The 16,667-nt window shown below is 38.7% G+C and overlaps 1 protein-coding gene across 1 annotated transcript in view; it reads left to right on the top strand.

The window, feature by feature from the left end:
* Nucleotides 1-16,667, top strand: part of HECW2 (HECT, C2 and WW domain containing E3 ubiquitin protein ligase 2) — a 153,160-nt gene that overhangs the window by 94,285 nt on the left and 42,208 nt on the right. Inside the window, exons 6-12 of the mRNA XM_027636741.1 lie at nucleotides 1,189-1,358; nucleotides 3,595-3,737; nucleotides 7,029-7,129; nucleotides 8,414-9,751; nucleotides 11,057-11,152; nucleotides 14,977-15,127; nucleotides 15,504-15,607. Of these exons, the coding sequence (XP_027492542.1) occupies nucleotides 1,189-1,358; nucleotides 3,595-3,737; nucleotides 7,029-7,129; nucleotides 8,414-9,751; nucleotides 11,057-11,152; nucleotides 14,977-15,127; nucleotides 15,504-15,607 (2,103 nt within the window). The remainder of the gene's footprint in view (nucleotides 1-1,188; nucleotides 1,359-3,594; nucleotides 3,738-7,028; nucleotides 7,130-8,413; nucleotides 9,752-11,056; nucleotides 11,153-14,976; nucleotides 15,128-15,503; nucleotides 15,608-16,667) is intronic.

Genomic DNA, 16,667 nt, shown 5'->3' with positions numbered 1-16,667 from the left:
GCAGTTTTGAAATGGCCTTTCAGCAGTTAGCTGAGATAGAGCTGATAGGTTGTACAGACTCACATGGAATATTTTACAAATAATTGTTTTTTGAATTCTGAAGAACTTGTTTTTTTCAATAGATGGTTATGACTCATTGTGAGGAGTCATACAAAATTATTTTGAAAGGTGTATTGACTGATCGATCTGTGACATGTTTCCTGTAAGGCTTTTGGTTCTTCACTTGCAAATTACTCTTTATTTCATCATGTTTCTACCGTGTGGCTTAATTCTGGATATTAGGTAGTATTCCTTTTTTTACCAAATCCACAGGCATGACAATTTTAGTGCAGTGAATTTTGCCTGCGTGTATAAATTGTATGTGCCAGTTGTGTTAGTTAGTACTGTGCATGCCACAGTACCTAATGGAGAAAAACGCAAAAGTCTTGTGCTTTAGCAAATCTACAAACAGAGAAATATTTTACAGTTAAGCTTAAAATCTACTATTATAGAAAAAACCCACTCTTCCTTTTTCTTATTGTTGAAGCTTGCACCATCACTGAAGTCCTTAGTCATGAGAGTATGCTTCTAAGGAAATTACTGTTTATTACTGCAAGTTGCAAGGGCTGCAGTTCTGAGGTTTCCATAGGAAGAAAGCAGCTTTTTCAGAAAACTTTACCTCCTTTTATTTGGGATAGGTGATCTTCTTCTGAGTTGGGAGAAAGTGGGCATCATATTCCAGTGCAGACTTGATATTTACATTGATTTTACATTTATCAAAGACTGAACTTTGAGAAAGTTTGAGTTCACTACATTACCTCCCATCCAGTTTTTTATCTCTTCTCCTTACCCAGAAACAAAACAAGTATTGTGTGATTTATTTTAGGGGGGTTCTGTCTTTCTTTTCATTCTTTGAGTGGAAATACCTTACATGTCTTACTGAGGAAGGTATTTGTAGGTGAGCTACAAGTTTATGCTTTTCGTTTTACAAATGACTGGGCTAAAATGTAAATGAGGATGTTGATACCTTTCTTCCTTATATTCTTTTGGGAAAACACTTGATTTCCTGCTGTACAGAGGATTCAGTTAATGTATGAGTAATTTTAAGTTGCTTTATTTAGTAATTTATAGTGAATTGATTTCCTGGGTAATATTTTTGTGAACTGGCTTTAATTTACTCAATTCCTTCCTTCTTGTTTTGCTTTATAGATATTAGAGCAGCTGGACTTAAAAAAGGCATGTTCTTCAACCCTGATCCTTATCTAAAGATGTCCATTCAGCCAGGCAAGAAAAGTACATTTCCTACTTTTGCTCATCATGGCCAGGAGAGAAGGTCGACTATCATCAGTAACACGACTAATCCTGTTTGGCACAGAGAGGTAATGCATCCCTTTTGAGAGCTGTCTGCCAGCTGATGGAGTGTATCAGGCTTGCATTTTCTCTTCATGCATTAGTCCTTACCCTCTGAAAGCTGTGAGCTTATTTTGTAGCTAGTTATTTAAACTGACACAGTAATTGTAGTAATTTTAGGAACCCTGTTGGTGAAGAGGTATCATCTGTGTATTAAAGCTGTGTATTTAAGCTGCACTGCTGTGAGGTTTTCATTCCCTTCTCTGCTAAAAAAGGGCTGAACTTGCTTAGCTGCCCTGTAGATTTCTTGAAAATGCAAAAATAAATTAATTAAAATGGATTATATGTTGTGAGAAGACCCTTTAAGGAAAGTTACGGTATATGAGCATTTATGTTCAGTGATTGCAACAACTGTTCATTTGGAAATGATATTTTCATTATGCATAGCAGGTGGCAGGCTTTCAATTCTGTCAGGCAGAGGGGATGCTCTTTGGTGTAACCTCTGCTTGCACTGCTGTAGGACAGAAAACCCAGGAAAGCATTACAGCACCACTCAACAAGGAGGGGGGGAAAAAGTCAGTCTGGCAAAAGCCACTTTTCTAAATGTGTCTGTTTTGGGTGAAGTGTTCAGATCTCAGAGAAAGAACTCAGTCCAACAATTGTCATTGAGTGCAGAAGAACCAGGCCTTGCTTTTGAGGATAAATGTTTATGTGGGAAACAAGGTGAAAGTACTGACACAACACTTTCGGGACTGGCAAGCAGCCTTCTTGATCTGTGATTGTTTTCTAATGATACCTGTACTGTGATGAATGTTAATGTGTTCTTCAGGAAGATGAAAATTGAGTGGGCTTTGGAAAATGTTCCCACAAATCGTGATCAAACCAAACAAGCAGTAAAGTAGAACAGAGCAGGGCCAGCATTAGCACTGCTCTGGGGTGCTTGGTTGTGGGACAGACTGTAGATGTGCCAAAGTCTTAAAATCTTAAAAAAACCCAAAAATCAGAGTTCTGATCTCTGAATTGATACTTCACCCTTCTCTCTGTCCATCCATCTATACAGCAGTTAGAAAGAAAATTTACTCTTATTTTATCCCCTTTTTTCTCCTCCAGTTCTCCTTGGTTTTGAAGCTTATTAGAAAAGTGATAATATTCAGTGGTGCACACACTGTATCAGCTTGCTTTAGCTGCTGTATCTTCCCTGTAGCAATGCTCTGACAACAGCAGATATGATCCCATTACATATGCTGTCCTAGTGGTGCAGAATTGATCCTGTTTTCCATCTAATACTTTCTGCAAAATAATTTGCAATATTATAGCAAACCGAGAATGACAATTTTTTAAGTTCTGTTTATCACAGGAACCCAGCTCTGATAGTTGTGCCAGTGTGAGGAAGTGTTTTTATTCCTGACCCAGTTTAATTGCTTTTTTTGAATATTTTTATCTGATCTCTGTAGCTGAACTGAAGAGTTCCTCCTTTTGTTCCTTGTTCAATACATTTTTGGCTACCTTTTTCCCTTGTAGGGAAAGGTGGAAGAATGGAGAGAGTAACTGTGATATTACCAGACATCAAGAAGTCTTCTGTAAATTAGCACCATGTTGTTTAAAGGCTGCAAGTGCAGGAAAAGCTTCTGTGGGAACTTACCGAGAACACTTGTGAATGCTGGGGCAAAACTCCATAGAAAATTCTTCTCCTTCAGTTACACTGCATCTGAACATATATCTGTATATATTCTGTATATCCACACTGCCCTTTTGACTTCCTCTCAGTGCATACAAAATTTAATGCAAAGAATGGTGTTGGAAGGGAAGTTCTTCCAAGCAGAGCTTGGAGTGAGACACTTACTTTCTTCTTTCTTTATTGACCTGGCTACTCTTCTATAGCCTGACAGAGTACAGCAAGGATTCCTTCTCTTTTTGCTTCCTACTATGCAAAAGAAAGAAATCAGTAGGATACATAGCTTTCTCCTTTCTGACCTAGACCCTGAAAGTGCTTTTACCTGGTGCAGTTTCTTACTGGGCAGTTCTTTTCAAGAAACAGGTAAAAGGTTATGGGTAACGGTAAAAAGGTTATGGGTAACAGTAAAAAGCTGGTGACATGTGAAAAAATGCAATGCTTAATAAATGATGTTGACATTATTTTGCAATATGGAAACTGCCGTCATCAGTCATTACTTTTGGAGTTCACTGCACGTAGCTAGTACTTTGGTACATACTTTCTGAATAAAGGTGTATTGATACAATGTCAAATATGTTCTTTCCTTCCAGAAATATTCTTTTGTTGCACTTCTAACGGATGTCCTGGAAATTGAGGTTAAAGACAAATTTGCCAAGAGCCGTCCCATCATCAAACGCTTTCTTGGGAAGTTAACCATACCAGTTCAGAGACTATTGGAGAGACACGCAATTGGGTAAATTAATAGATTCTTAATGCTAACTTGTTTTGATCAGGAAGACTCAGCATCTGGGATACTGGCACAGAGCAGCCTTTCTGGCTTACTGGCACAGACCAGCAAATTTTAACTACATCTGTAGTAAGAAATTTAGTAGTAAATTAATAGCTTTATTGCCTGACTGGAAAATGTTAATATTTCTAACCTTGTCCTGAATACATGTACACATGTTTCTGTTTGTGTGTGTCTATATTTCTTTACATAAAAAATGTTATTCTCACAAAAAGTGTTACCCTCGGGCTAAGTAGTCCAGAAGCAAGACATTATCGCAATACTACATGCTTGTGTGCAAATTTTTTAGAAGGAGCAGATTTTATTGACTGTCTTCTTTTGCAGTTCAAATATTTTTAATGATTGGTTCAATAATCAGAGATTTACTATCCTTTCAGCTAATTGACCAGCACTGTAAGCTGTGACCCCTTATTTTTGAGAGTGCTCTTGGTACTATGCAATTAAAATTGCCTTTTGTTATGAATAGCACATTGATGGGACTCAAAATTCACCTGTTGCGCTATTTAAAAAAAAATTCTGTTCATGTTTTGATAGCTAACTGTTCTGGTATAAAGATGCAAGTCACTTAGAAACTTTTAAGATGGTTTATGCCTTATGATGGTTGCTGGAGGGGACTGTAGCATCCCCAAGTGGGTGATCCAACGAGGCCTTCATACCTCCATATGCTCTGAGAAGAGCTTGAGACTTGGTAATTGGGCACTGTGGTGCATTGCAGGTGTGAAGCCAGCTCTGCAGGAGATGTGTGCAGAAATGTCATTTACATTCAGGACAGCAGTAAGTATAGAGGGTATTATTTTGTTAACATCTGTTTGCATATATTTACTCTATTTGACAAATTAGAAAAGAATAGTTCCTTGAAAGACAGTGGGAGGAACTGAATTAGTCGAGTGCATTTTCTATAGGCCCTGACTCCAAGTCTGCTAAAGTTAATGTGTCTCCCTTAATTAAAAAAGCTGCTGGATGAGGCCAATGAGGAACGGTGATGAAATAAAATGTATATATTCTTCCCTGAAAGCTTAAGGGCATGGCAGTATCATCACACTTTTGCACAAAAATCAGGATATAATCAGCTGGCCTCCTTTTTCACAGATATTCCCATCAAAGTAACAAGTTGCATAAATGGAGAAAGTCAAATTCAATTTGGAAACAGTTTTCAGCTTTAAGTTTCCAAAGTAGTGTTTACACTGGTAAGTAAAGTAAGAATAAAATTGTAAGAGTAGCTTAAAATTTTCGTAGTGCCTTCCGATATAGATTTTATTAAAAAACATTTTTAAAAAAGCCTGCCCATTTTTTTTTGTAGTGATATCCAAGAGCAGTGCCAGGTGTATATACAATCTAACTTTTCTAAGAAATGCTTCATCTTTGAGTTTCAACAAATTGTGTTTAGTTGAGCAAGCAGCTTTTTCTAATAAATTTGCACTTTGCTATATACTCAAAAATAGCATTGTAATACAGGCTGGTTTCAAAACCTAGCACAGGGTGTTTATTCCTGTGCTAAACATCAAAATGTTTCTCTGCTCTGGGATTCCTAGTGCTGTGATTTCTGAAAATTACCCATTTGCTGTGTTCATCAGTTCTTGTCTGTGTTTTTTCAAACCATTATTCTGGAAGCCATTTCCTGTTTTCTTCTCCATACTTCTGTTCTGTATATGTGATATATCAAATCTTTTTAGGAAAGGAAAGGTAGTATAATAAATATAGGTAAGTATTTGGTTGGTTTGCCATATTGCTGTTAGAACTGACATTAAAATGGTTTTACCTTTTCTTCAGTAATATATTTGTCCATTTACAGTTTCTGTGTAAAGATAGACAGTATTTCACAGAAGGTTTTGCAAAGAAAAGTAGTGGTTAATATAGACATGAAGTAGAACTGTACCAAATGTACAACCAACTGCTAATTCTCTTGCACTTTGTTTTTGGTCGAGCAAGAATAACACCATCATTCTGGTTGTGTGAATGAAAACGTGAAATGCAGAACCAGCCACTTTTAGACAGACTGAACTGAAGTTCTGTCCCACTTTCAGCTGTCATCATAGCTCACAAGTTTGTGTAATGAATTGGCCAGTGGCTTTTTATTTCCTGGAAAACATGATAAATGACCATGAGAATCACCTAGAATTGATTCAGCTGAATACAGAGAAGGCATCATTCATGCCATGGCTTCCTCTAATCTTGAATGACCTGGAGTAGTATAAAAGCTGTGGAAACCTCAAATGTCTAGCTGAAGAACTGTAGATGAGTTCACATACATCACATCATCACATTCATCACATACAGAGTGATGAATCTGTGACAGGTCCTGGAGACACTACTGTAATAGTTTAGTGTCCTGTGGGCTGTAGAGCAGCATGGGGAGAGGAAGCTGCTTTGCCTTATTGTTATCACTCAGGGCTTCTTTTGCTCAAAGTTTAAGCCAAGTTTAAGCCAAGAACTGCAGCTTATTTCAATAATAGCTGCATTTGTTTTAGTCTGTTGCTCATTTTGCAGTAGGAGTGCTCCCAGTAAAGGAGAGGTGTTTATACCAGTATAAAGTTATATGCATAAATAACAATAATTTCCTGGGGAGGTCTTCAGTAGCTCCCTCTTCTCCCTTCAGCTCCCCCAGATGTGCTGAGGGGGGCTGAGACTGTGAATTCTGGCTGTGCCTAAATAAGAATGTATAGCCTAGGATCTGATCCTAAGTCTCAAGCTGATACAAATGTCTAATCAAATCTGAGTCCCACTGAATTCAATAACTCTCAAGAATGTATCTGAAGTTAAATCCAAGCATTAATAGCTTTTCAAAATCAGAATGCAGAAGTGCTTTATTGAGTGAGAACTAAAATATGAAGAGACTGTCTGTGACTTTTGTATATAGTAAAAACCACAAGGGGGCAGAAAGGTTTTGTTAATTATAAAACATTTTGGGTTGGGGGAAGGCGGAGGTTAGGGGGGATCCTTTGCTGTTTTGTTTCTTTAGAACTTAAGATATTTAGAGACGTGTAAGAAATGGTGGGGCACAATGTATATTTGGAAGTGATAAAAAATAGTTTGTTAAGCTGTTTTATCTGTTAACAAAAGGTATTTTACACCACTGTTAGTGTTCCATACCAACCAGAGTATGTGGCTGATTTTAAGACTGTAATAGAAATCACCTTCTATCACACTGTCACTTAACTGATAAAAGTGTCTGATACAAAATACTGGAAAAATAAAGCCAGTTAAAATTTAAAAGTCCCAATATCTTTGGTTTTGCAGAGACCAGGTTCTCAGCTATAATCTTGGCAGAAGGCTCCCAGCTGATCACGTTAGTGGGTATCTCCAGTTCAAAGTGGAAATCACATCTTCTGTTCACGAAGGTGAGAATTTGTCAATGATCTGGGTCTCCAGATAGTTGAATGGAGAGAGTTTCTATGTATTTCTGTGTCTAGGCTTTTCTGTTGTTGCAGAGATAATATACTTTTTTGACTGTGTACAGTGCCTCTATTATAGATTTTTTTCTATTGGAATTCAGTGTTTAGATATGTCAGGTACTGCTTTGGAGATGGTAATACCAAAACACCCAACACTTGGCATCTTGTTTTTGATTTGTTAGATTGATTCTAAATTAATCTGCTTATGATTCTCATTTTATGGGATTGATTGGGTAATCAAAGTCACTATTTCTCTTCACTCTTTAACAGCCTGGGCTGAGATAAGCAGTTGCAAGTAAGGTTCTACCTGTGCTCTGCTCCTCTTTCAGTGTACATGCAGGTCACTTTGCCCTGTTCCCCTTTCACAAAACTCTGTCCTGCTTAGAGCCAAGAATATCTGTTAGGTTATGAGAATACATGCTTTCATTTGGCAATTACTTTATTTCCCTTTTGTCCTGTTCTGAAGTGAACTAGCAAAATAATAGTTGTAATAATTAGCTGTAAGCACACTTACAGCTGGGTTGTTCATCTCTATGCACGTCTGATTTCCATGTGGGCTGTCACCATCTTGTCTCTGAAGTGAGATGGCTTATTTTTGTTTCCCTTTGGTATGTATTACCATATTATTGTGACTATTATTTTATTATTACCATAGCATACCTAATATCTCATGAACATTATGCAAGTAGATTCCCATTCTTTACAGTGGAAAGTCCTGTAAACTAAATCAAAATAAATGCTGTGTATAAAATTTGGTATCTGTACACATTTTGAGATTCCTCATGTGATCTCAGATGCTGGTTTGCATGCTGCTAAGGGTGTAGTGACAACTGGTGTCAGTGACTAGCTTTATGTAAATCCTACTTTTGGATACGAGAAATAAGCTGTGAAAAATTGATTTCCTATTTATGACGCTGGCTTTACTGACAGTTTGGCAAGATGCTTGGCAGTGCTTTGTCTTAGAAAGCAAAATGTGAGTCCTTTAAAATCATACTTCACACTTTCTATATCCTACACAATAGTGTAGACTTACACAGAGAAAATTGCTGTTCCAATGTTGTAGATGCCTCTGATATTTTCACTGAATTTTCTTCCCTTAGTTGTCTGATTGAAATAAGCAAACATCTTGAAAGATGAGCATTTTTAAATAATTTCAGGGATGCAGACAAAGGAGAATGAACTGTATGTTGCTGCGTTGTGTTTCACATTCAGTCTTTATTGTGTCTGCAGATGCTTCACCAGAAACAGTTGGCACTTTGCTAGGAACAAACTCTGTAAATGGAGACTTGGGGAGCCCCTCTGATGATGAGGACATGCCAGCAGGACATGATACATCCACAGTGTGTTCCAATGGTCCAGTGTTTGAGGAATCTTCTGGAGATGCAATACTGAGGCACTCTTTAAGGACTAGTAGGACTCTGGAAAATGACCAGGACGAGCTGACCTCTGGTGCTTCAAGATCATCACCTACCAGAGGTCGACAGGACTCATTAAATGATTATCTGGATGCAATAGAACACAATAACCATCCCAGACCAGGGACATCTACCTGTGGTGAGCGACCACGTGGAGCCTCCCCAAAACTGAGGAGTAGTTTCCCTACTGACACAAGACTTAATGCTATGCTTCACATCGACTCAGATGAAGAGGAGCATGAGCTACATCAAGACCTGGGTTTTCCGTCTTCCTTGGAAGATGATGGTGGTTTAGTGATGCTTAATGGTGCTACAAGAAGTGTTGAAAGAAATGGTGTGAGTTCCTCATCAGATCAGGTAGTGCAAGGGCCTGCAGAGAATGAAAGCGTTTCAGCCTCTGATGCTCCTTTGCCATCAGCTGATGACCAGCAAGAGACTCTCCCAGAGCTTCCGCTGTCACAGTCAGCAGGACCTGAAAGCCTTCCAGATTCCCAAACTGAAGCACCAGCAGACCAGGCTGGCAGCGAGTCGTGTGCCGCTCAGGAGGCAGAGCAGCCTCCCAGCACTGCGGACACGGGAGCTGCTGATGCCGCTGGTGGGAGCAGAAGGGGTGTCAGTGAAACAGAGTCCACTGATCAAGGGTCTGAACCTTCCCAGCTGTCATCAGAAACTGAGCAGAGTGACCCTGCTCGCACAGAAAGCGTCAGCGAGGCCAGTACCCGGCCGGAAGGGGAGAGTGACGTGGAAGGGGCAGACAGCTCTTGCAACGAGAGCGCGACTGTGCGGCGTTCCTCGGTTGAAATGCGGTGTTCTTCCTGTGAGAGTGCCAGGTTTCCTGAGACTCCAGCCTTTTCTTCTCAGGAGGAGGAAGAGGGAGCTTGTGCCACTGATGCAGCTAGAGCTGAGCCAGGTGCTGAAACACAGGACTCTGCAAGTACTTCTGGTTCTCTGCCTGCGGTACAGTTACCTCAGGAGGAAGTACAGGAGGCTGAGGCAGGTGAACTGCAAGACCAAGAGGAAGCAGAAGAAATCTGGCAAAGAAGAAGAAGCCTGCAGGCAGCAGCTGCCCACAGCCAGTCTCAGGAGGAAGAACCTGAAGGAGCCACAGCAGCTTGTGAGGGTGCCACGGCACAGCTTGAAGGAGCTACTGGAGGTAACAACTTCAGGAGACACTTTCTGAAGTGACCTTTCTGCAACCAGTAAAAAAATACTGCAGAAATAATGTCTGAGAATAAAGATCCTTAATTTCTCATTTTTATTATATTTCAAGATTTTTCCTTTGAATTGATTCCCTTCTTCAAGACACTCTTGGGGTTTTTTGATGTAACAAAAATTCAAACCTGAAATATCCAAAACATGTTTATTTTGAAATCGGATATATTTTAATTCTTAAGAGAGTAGTGAGCAGGATGAAGAGGAGGCAAGAAATCCAGAATATTATGCTCCTCACTAATAAAAATGGTAATGAGGAGGGACAAAACTCCCAAAACTGTGAAATGCAAATTAGAATTTATATTTGGCTCTTTTCTTTTGAATGTTTATATATTAGCATTAAAACATGAGAGTAATCAAAAGAAAGTGGAAAAGAAAAAGAATTGCTTTTTGGTTGCACTTCAGGCTGTTTATCTTCCCTTTCCCAATTCCTTTTCTGTGTAGACACATCCTAGCACACTGGAACCTTGAGAGGAGAGGAATGTGTTACCCAAGTTAACGTTGTAAAACTCTTACTGATTTTAAAATTATTTTAACAATTGAAATTTTTCTGTCTCACTAAAATCACTGAAAGTAGAAATGTGTCCCTAGTGGATTGCTTCCAAGCACATTTATCAATGGATTACCTGTTCAGTTTCTTCAGGGACTGAAGTGTATTTAATCAAGTGGGTTTCTGAATGCATCTTTTTCATAACAAATCAAGAGTTTTGGGATCTATTAATTCCTTCTCTTCATAAACAGCTCATTGATTTGGAAATAAAATTTTTGGTATTTATTTCAAATGCTGTCAATACTTTACTGCATTTTCTAGATATTTGGGATACTCTTTATCAGTTGTCAGATTGCATCATGTTTTGCAGATCAGTGTGGCTGCAGCAAGGGAGGTCAATGGACAGTTTCACCTCCCACTCAGGAACAGCGTTTCTGAGTGGGCTGGGTGGAGCTTTGTCCTGGGATGTGGCTCGGGCACATGCTGTTTCTGTGCCCTGGTTTCTGCTGCTCACAGGTAAATGCAGCATATCCCAGGGATGACATGTTCAGGACCAGAACTGAAGCACATCCGAGAGAAATCACTTTCCTAGAACTGTCAGCATAACTTATTCTGATCCCACGAATAGATGACTTTTAGATATGCCCTAAAATATCATAGTGCTGCAGAAGCTTTAACGTGTCTTGCTCAGTTTAGAGGCAATTCTAAGGCTTCCCCACGTTGACGAAAAATAATTTGTGGGTTTTCTGATTCCAGGTTCTCCTACCAATGGCCATCAGCCCTTGAGGTCTCTGCCTTCGGTACGTCAGGATGTTAGCCGGTACCAGAGAGTGGATGAGGCTCTACCACCAAGTGAGGTTCTTCATACTTTAATTGGGGGATAAGCTGCCTGGATCTCATTACTGAGATCTCCTTACATTTCTTTTTTAAATGTGACAACTGAGAATGAACAGCTAAGAATTTCGAAGTGAGGAGTGATGATGATTAAGTCTAATGTTGTTATTTTAAAAGGAATTGTACTCAGTCTGCAAACTCTCAGGATGTGTTATGATAATCCCACCTGGTGTTTAGTGTCACTTGTGGAGAAGCAGGAAGGCACTGTGCTGCCTTTTTGGTATGCAGTGCAGAAGGGTAGGGAGGTGAAGTGATACACTTCATGAGGCACAGGAAGGTGTCAAGCACCCTGAAATCTCTGAATACTTGTATGGTAATGATTTACAAAGAAATATATAACATCTTTTATCGCTGCAGATGATGTGAAAGGTGTCTATGTTTTCCTTGCATTTTTTTAGGCAGTGTGAAGATTTTAAATTAAAATAAACCTGGATATTAAGCAACAGTTAGATGAGCCTAAATGAACATACAAGTTGTAATTTCTCTAGTGCCTATGATAAATACATTGCTCTCAATTATTGGACTGATTCACTTGCTTAAACTTTGGGCAGTGGAAATCTATTCAGTATTAGGTATTTAAAGAAAGGACCCCCCAAAAAAGCTACACAACTAATAGAAAAGCATTGCATCAAAGCAAAAAAAGCCAAAGAAAGTTAAATTCAGACCCACTGAAATCTGTGGCTAAGCTCTGTTACTTTAAAGGAGTCATGAATTCAGATATTTAGGAAAAAATGAATAGATCCCTATTTCCCAGTATGGTATGGGACTGTGTTTGCTCTGTAATCAGAGCGAGGAACTGGAAGGAGCTTAATAGCAGAACACAGATATAACTGTGTGTGGAAAGCCAGGATGATGATAAGGTTGTACTCCCTGCCGCTTCTATTATAATCAGTGCTAACAAATGTGCTGACAGACTAACAAATTAGTCCTGCGTGTTAGTAGTTAATTAACTGCCACCTCAGTACACAAATCTTACCTTTTACAAAAGTGTATCTGGGAGCTTTATATTTCAGTTGCACTTTTTATCACTTTTCATACTGAGAAAGACAGAGACCATTACAGGAAATAAATAGTCAGCAACTGGTGTAATGAGAAATACACAGTTCCGTGGTTTATACAAAGATGACTTTTTGTTTTTCAGAAGCAAACTGCACACTACAATAACTACTTGGAAAAACTCTTGGAATATTAATGGAAAAGGTTTGACTGGGATTTTACAGTCATACATGGGCATGCATGTACCCATTGCTCCTTTACAGTCAAAGCCCAATGCAGTCTCTATGTAAACCATTTGTTTGCTATTATGAATAAAATCTTAAATATTAATTGTTGCGTAGATTCAGTTTTTCTCTCCAAAGCTCTGCTTTCAGATATGTCATGGTTTTAATATTCAAATTAAATTAGAAAAATTAGAGAAAATGTTGAGAATCTGGTTTTGGTTATAAAAGGTAATTTCTTTGTAAATATGGATTGCATTCTATTTGCTTCACCAGAATTTGAAAGTAAGAAAGGAAAATAGGTGGATTTCTTCCAGTTGAACAAAAGAAAGAATTAAAATATTTACCTTGTATTTGTGCCTATAACATGCAATGGTATGCTCCAGTTCCTTCCTTCCTAGGGAAAAATTAACAAAGCTTGACCATGAAACCTTGAGGAATTACAATTTTGCAGTTCCACAAGCTATTTGTAACACATGTGACTAACAATGATTTGACTAAAAGAAGATATCCTTGTCCATCATAACACTAATGCAGATGCTTTACTTTGGAAACCATTGCCTAAGAGTTTAAACTTGTGTATTTAAAACTGAATGCAGGCGAAAATGTTTTTCTTCTGCAAGACTATGTTACAGAAATGGTGACTATGTCAGAATTGGACATAAACACCACAAAAATCTCAACTTATTATACAGTGGTTTAGGGTTTGACATTTAAGCAGGATAATGAATTCACAAATTTAAACTGTTTGAGGGTTTTGGTTTTTTTGTTTTGGTGTGGGTTTTTTCCCCAATGGACAATTCTGTTCTTCCTGGAATACTTCAATGTTTTGTTTTGTTTACAAACTCTGGCTAAAAATCTTGAGTATCATCAGATACTACTTTTTTTTTTTTTTATGGGACTCTTGCACAGGAGCATCTGTTTTAATAATTTTTCTCTTTTTAAAAAAATGAAAACATTTTTCAGAAAAGGCTGAAGTGCTTGTTTGCTTTTTTGAGATATAAATGAAATAGCTTTCAAATGTGTTAAATACCTTTTATACATAGCTCTGTTCACACTGGAAATGCTGTGAACACCAATATGCTGTTTTGATTATGTGCCATAAAGATAGCAGAGTAATTTGCACTGTGGCCAGCGAAATCACACAGCTCTTGTGCAGAGGAGACACAACGAGTTTGTCTGAAAACCTGCCTCTCCTCCCTCCTTGTGAGCCAGCTCAGCCCCCACAGTGCAGTGCAGCCATTTGTGTCTGCCTCCAGGAGTTGAAAAAAGGCATAGCACACGTGCAGTAGCAAAGCCTGAGGTTTTAAGGCTGTCAGTATTAAATATAATGTAGTAGAATTTACTTCTTCTCTGTTGTCAAGACATTTTTATACCCTCTTTCCTCACGGAGTGGCAATCATTTAGGATTGGTTGCTTGTCAGTGGTTTTTAAAACGTTATTGCAGTGACTGATGTTTTCACCTAGACTTGCAGTATAGAAAGTCTCATCTAGAAATCTTCTGAGTTCTCAAAGACTGTTTTTCAGCTGATGTGCTAAATGGTTTGCATGTTTTCTGAAGTTGCTGGTATCCACGAATCAGGCATGTCTATTTTCATATAGATACTTATTTTTTTATATATATATTTTTTATTATTATTATTACATGGCCCCCAGTTATGATCAGTATCATGGTTTCTTGCTCATTTTATCAGCAGTTATTAGGTAGACAGTGCTCCTGACCCAAAAAGGCTACGGACTCAGGCCTAGGTGTGGTGATACACCTGGTTTCTACTGTGGCTGGGGAAAGGTCCCAGTGCCTTCCTCTCTGCTCTCCCAGGATGTCACCATGGTGCAGACTTCTAACACTGTCTGCAGCTTCTTTTGCAAAACCAGTGGAAAGCATTACAGTTACACAACAAGTATGAATTTTCTATGGTATTTGCATAATTCGCAATTCTGGAACATGCATTTCGTATGTGAAGGAGTTTTATAATTGTCCATCTTTTCTGGCAGGTCTGCTTACCTTTAACATGTTTAAATTTAAACCCAGGAAGAGGACTGGCATCTGTTTTATTACTGTTACTGTTACCTGAGGGAAAAACAATGGCAGATGTCAAGCTTTGCAAGGTTTTTGGTACTTACCCATAGGCCTTTTGCACTGGAATAAGCCTCAGAGATTGGATCCTGAGTTACTTCAGTCCGGGAGAATTACTGAGTATCCAGATGTTTTATTGGGGTTTTATTGGTGTTTGTTGTTTGTTGTTTGTTTTTTGTTTGTTCTTTATTCTTGGACAGTTACTGGTCAGTGGGAAATAAAATAGAGACAGGAATAAGAATTTTTAGATATGGATTCCACAGAACCTTACCTACAGTGGGGAATTTAATTTATGGGATAAAATAGGGAATAGCTATCTCTCTTAAACATTCAGTAAGAAGGTTCAGTGTCAAAGTCATCCTGTAACAGAGAAATAGAAACTTGAAACTTGAAACAATAGATTTGGTTATAAAAGCGACAGAGCTAAAATAAAGAACTAAATAAACTCCAAGCCCTCCATAGCTTACAGTATTTTATTGCTACCTTAGACTGGGAGGCTCGAATTGACAGCCACGGACGGATTTTTTACGTGGACCACGTGAACAGGACAACGACATGGCAGCGACCCACAGCCCCCCCCGCCCCACAGATTCTCCAGAGGTCAAATTCCATACAGCAGATGGAACAGCTGAATCGCCGGTAAGAACTACCCTTGTGGTTTGTGAGTTCTGTGTGCTTGCAGAGCTGCACTCACCATTGCAACACCAAGCACGGAGACAAGGGCACAGTTGCTACTGCAGCTGGTCTTACGTGTTTATTTTTATGTGGCTGTTGCTTTTAGTTTGCATGTGGGCTTCTAGGACTTTTGTATTCCACCTGTGGTCTTAAGCTGTGTGGCTAAATAAAATACATCTGATAATGGCTTGCAGAAATTCAAAAGGAGACATTAGAAATGGAGAAGTTAGAGGTCTGTACATTGACCTACGTGGCAGAAAAGATGGACAGGCTCCCTTGGAGCCAAAATTGGGTCATAGTTACCATATACTATATATAAAGTCCAGTTTTCCAACCCTAGGTACCAGAGCATCCGAAGAACAATGACTAATGAAAGGCCTGAAGAGCATACAAATGCTGTGGATGGAGCTACAGAGGAAGCTGACTTTCACCATTCTAATGCAGGTTAAAAAAACCCTAAATATTTTTTCCCTTTCCTAAAGAAGGGAACACTCATAAATGACATAAAGCATCTTTCACTTTTTAGTGGAAGTGACATAAGGCAGAACCTAACTTCTGCCTCTGAAAGTCTGGGTGAAAATGAAGGCATTTGTTTTCATTGTTGTCTAGTTTTGAAGGTTATGACTCAGCCTGTTCAATGTGCTGAGGAGATGAATGTGAGATTCAGAGCATCTTTCTGTCAGTAACAGACTGGTTAAAAACCCAGCACTTTTGCAGTGAAAAAGGATAAAATTCTTTGGTCTGGCTTAAAAATATTCTGAATATGATAATGCAGTTTCAATTAGTAGAATATAGGACTAGAAAGGACTTTAAGCAGTCATTGACTTGATCTCCATGCTGTAGATAGATAGAATGAGCTGTACATGCACTACACCTGGCAAATGCTGTCTTGTGTTCTCGTAACGTGTTCTCCAGTTGATGGACATTCTTTTACTTTTTTAGACAGTCTACTCATATTATTTCCCTTATAATATATCCTTAAATCCGTTATTTCCTAGTCTTTCCTGACTTGTGTTTTTAGGTCTCAAATTATTTTGTTTACCTGCTCAAGATTGTCTTGAGTTGGTCTTCAGCTTCTGAGAAGTATTTCAGAAAATCAAATAAAGCTACAACTCTGCTTACTGAAGAGGCTATGGAAATGTCACATCTTACATAAAATACTTCTTGTACATTCCTGCATAATCATTACTTTTCTTTTTGATAGTTTGACGCTAACCACTAGTGTTCAGTCCTTGTTCTGCTAAAATTGGATCCAGATTCTTGTGTGCAGAACTTTGGCACAGATGCTTGTTTTTCATCTGGTGTTTGTGCAGCTGATTCCCCCTACCTGCACACAAGTCTTTGTCCTTTCCTGATGTGCTGCTATAGATTGGAATTTTGTGCATCCTGCTGTCCAAGTACTGCAGCATCTCCTATTTGGAGCAAGTTCTGTCCACCCTATGCAGTCATTAGTAGAAGTAATAAATAGGACCAGACCCAGACAGATTTTGGTGAAACATCACTT

This window comes from Corapipo altera, unplaced genomic scaffold, assembly GCF_003945725.1.
Source record: "Corapipo altera isolate COAL_440 unplaced genomic scaffold, ASM394572v1 45, whole genome shotgun sequence".
Lineage (NCBI taxonomy): Eukaryota > Metazoa > Chordata > Aves > Passeriformes > Pipridae > Corapipo > Corapipo altera.
The sequence above is the reverse complement of the archived record's forward strand: the minus strand, read 5'-3'. Positions and strand labels throughout refer to the sequence as shown.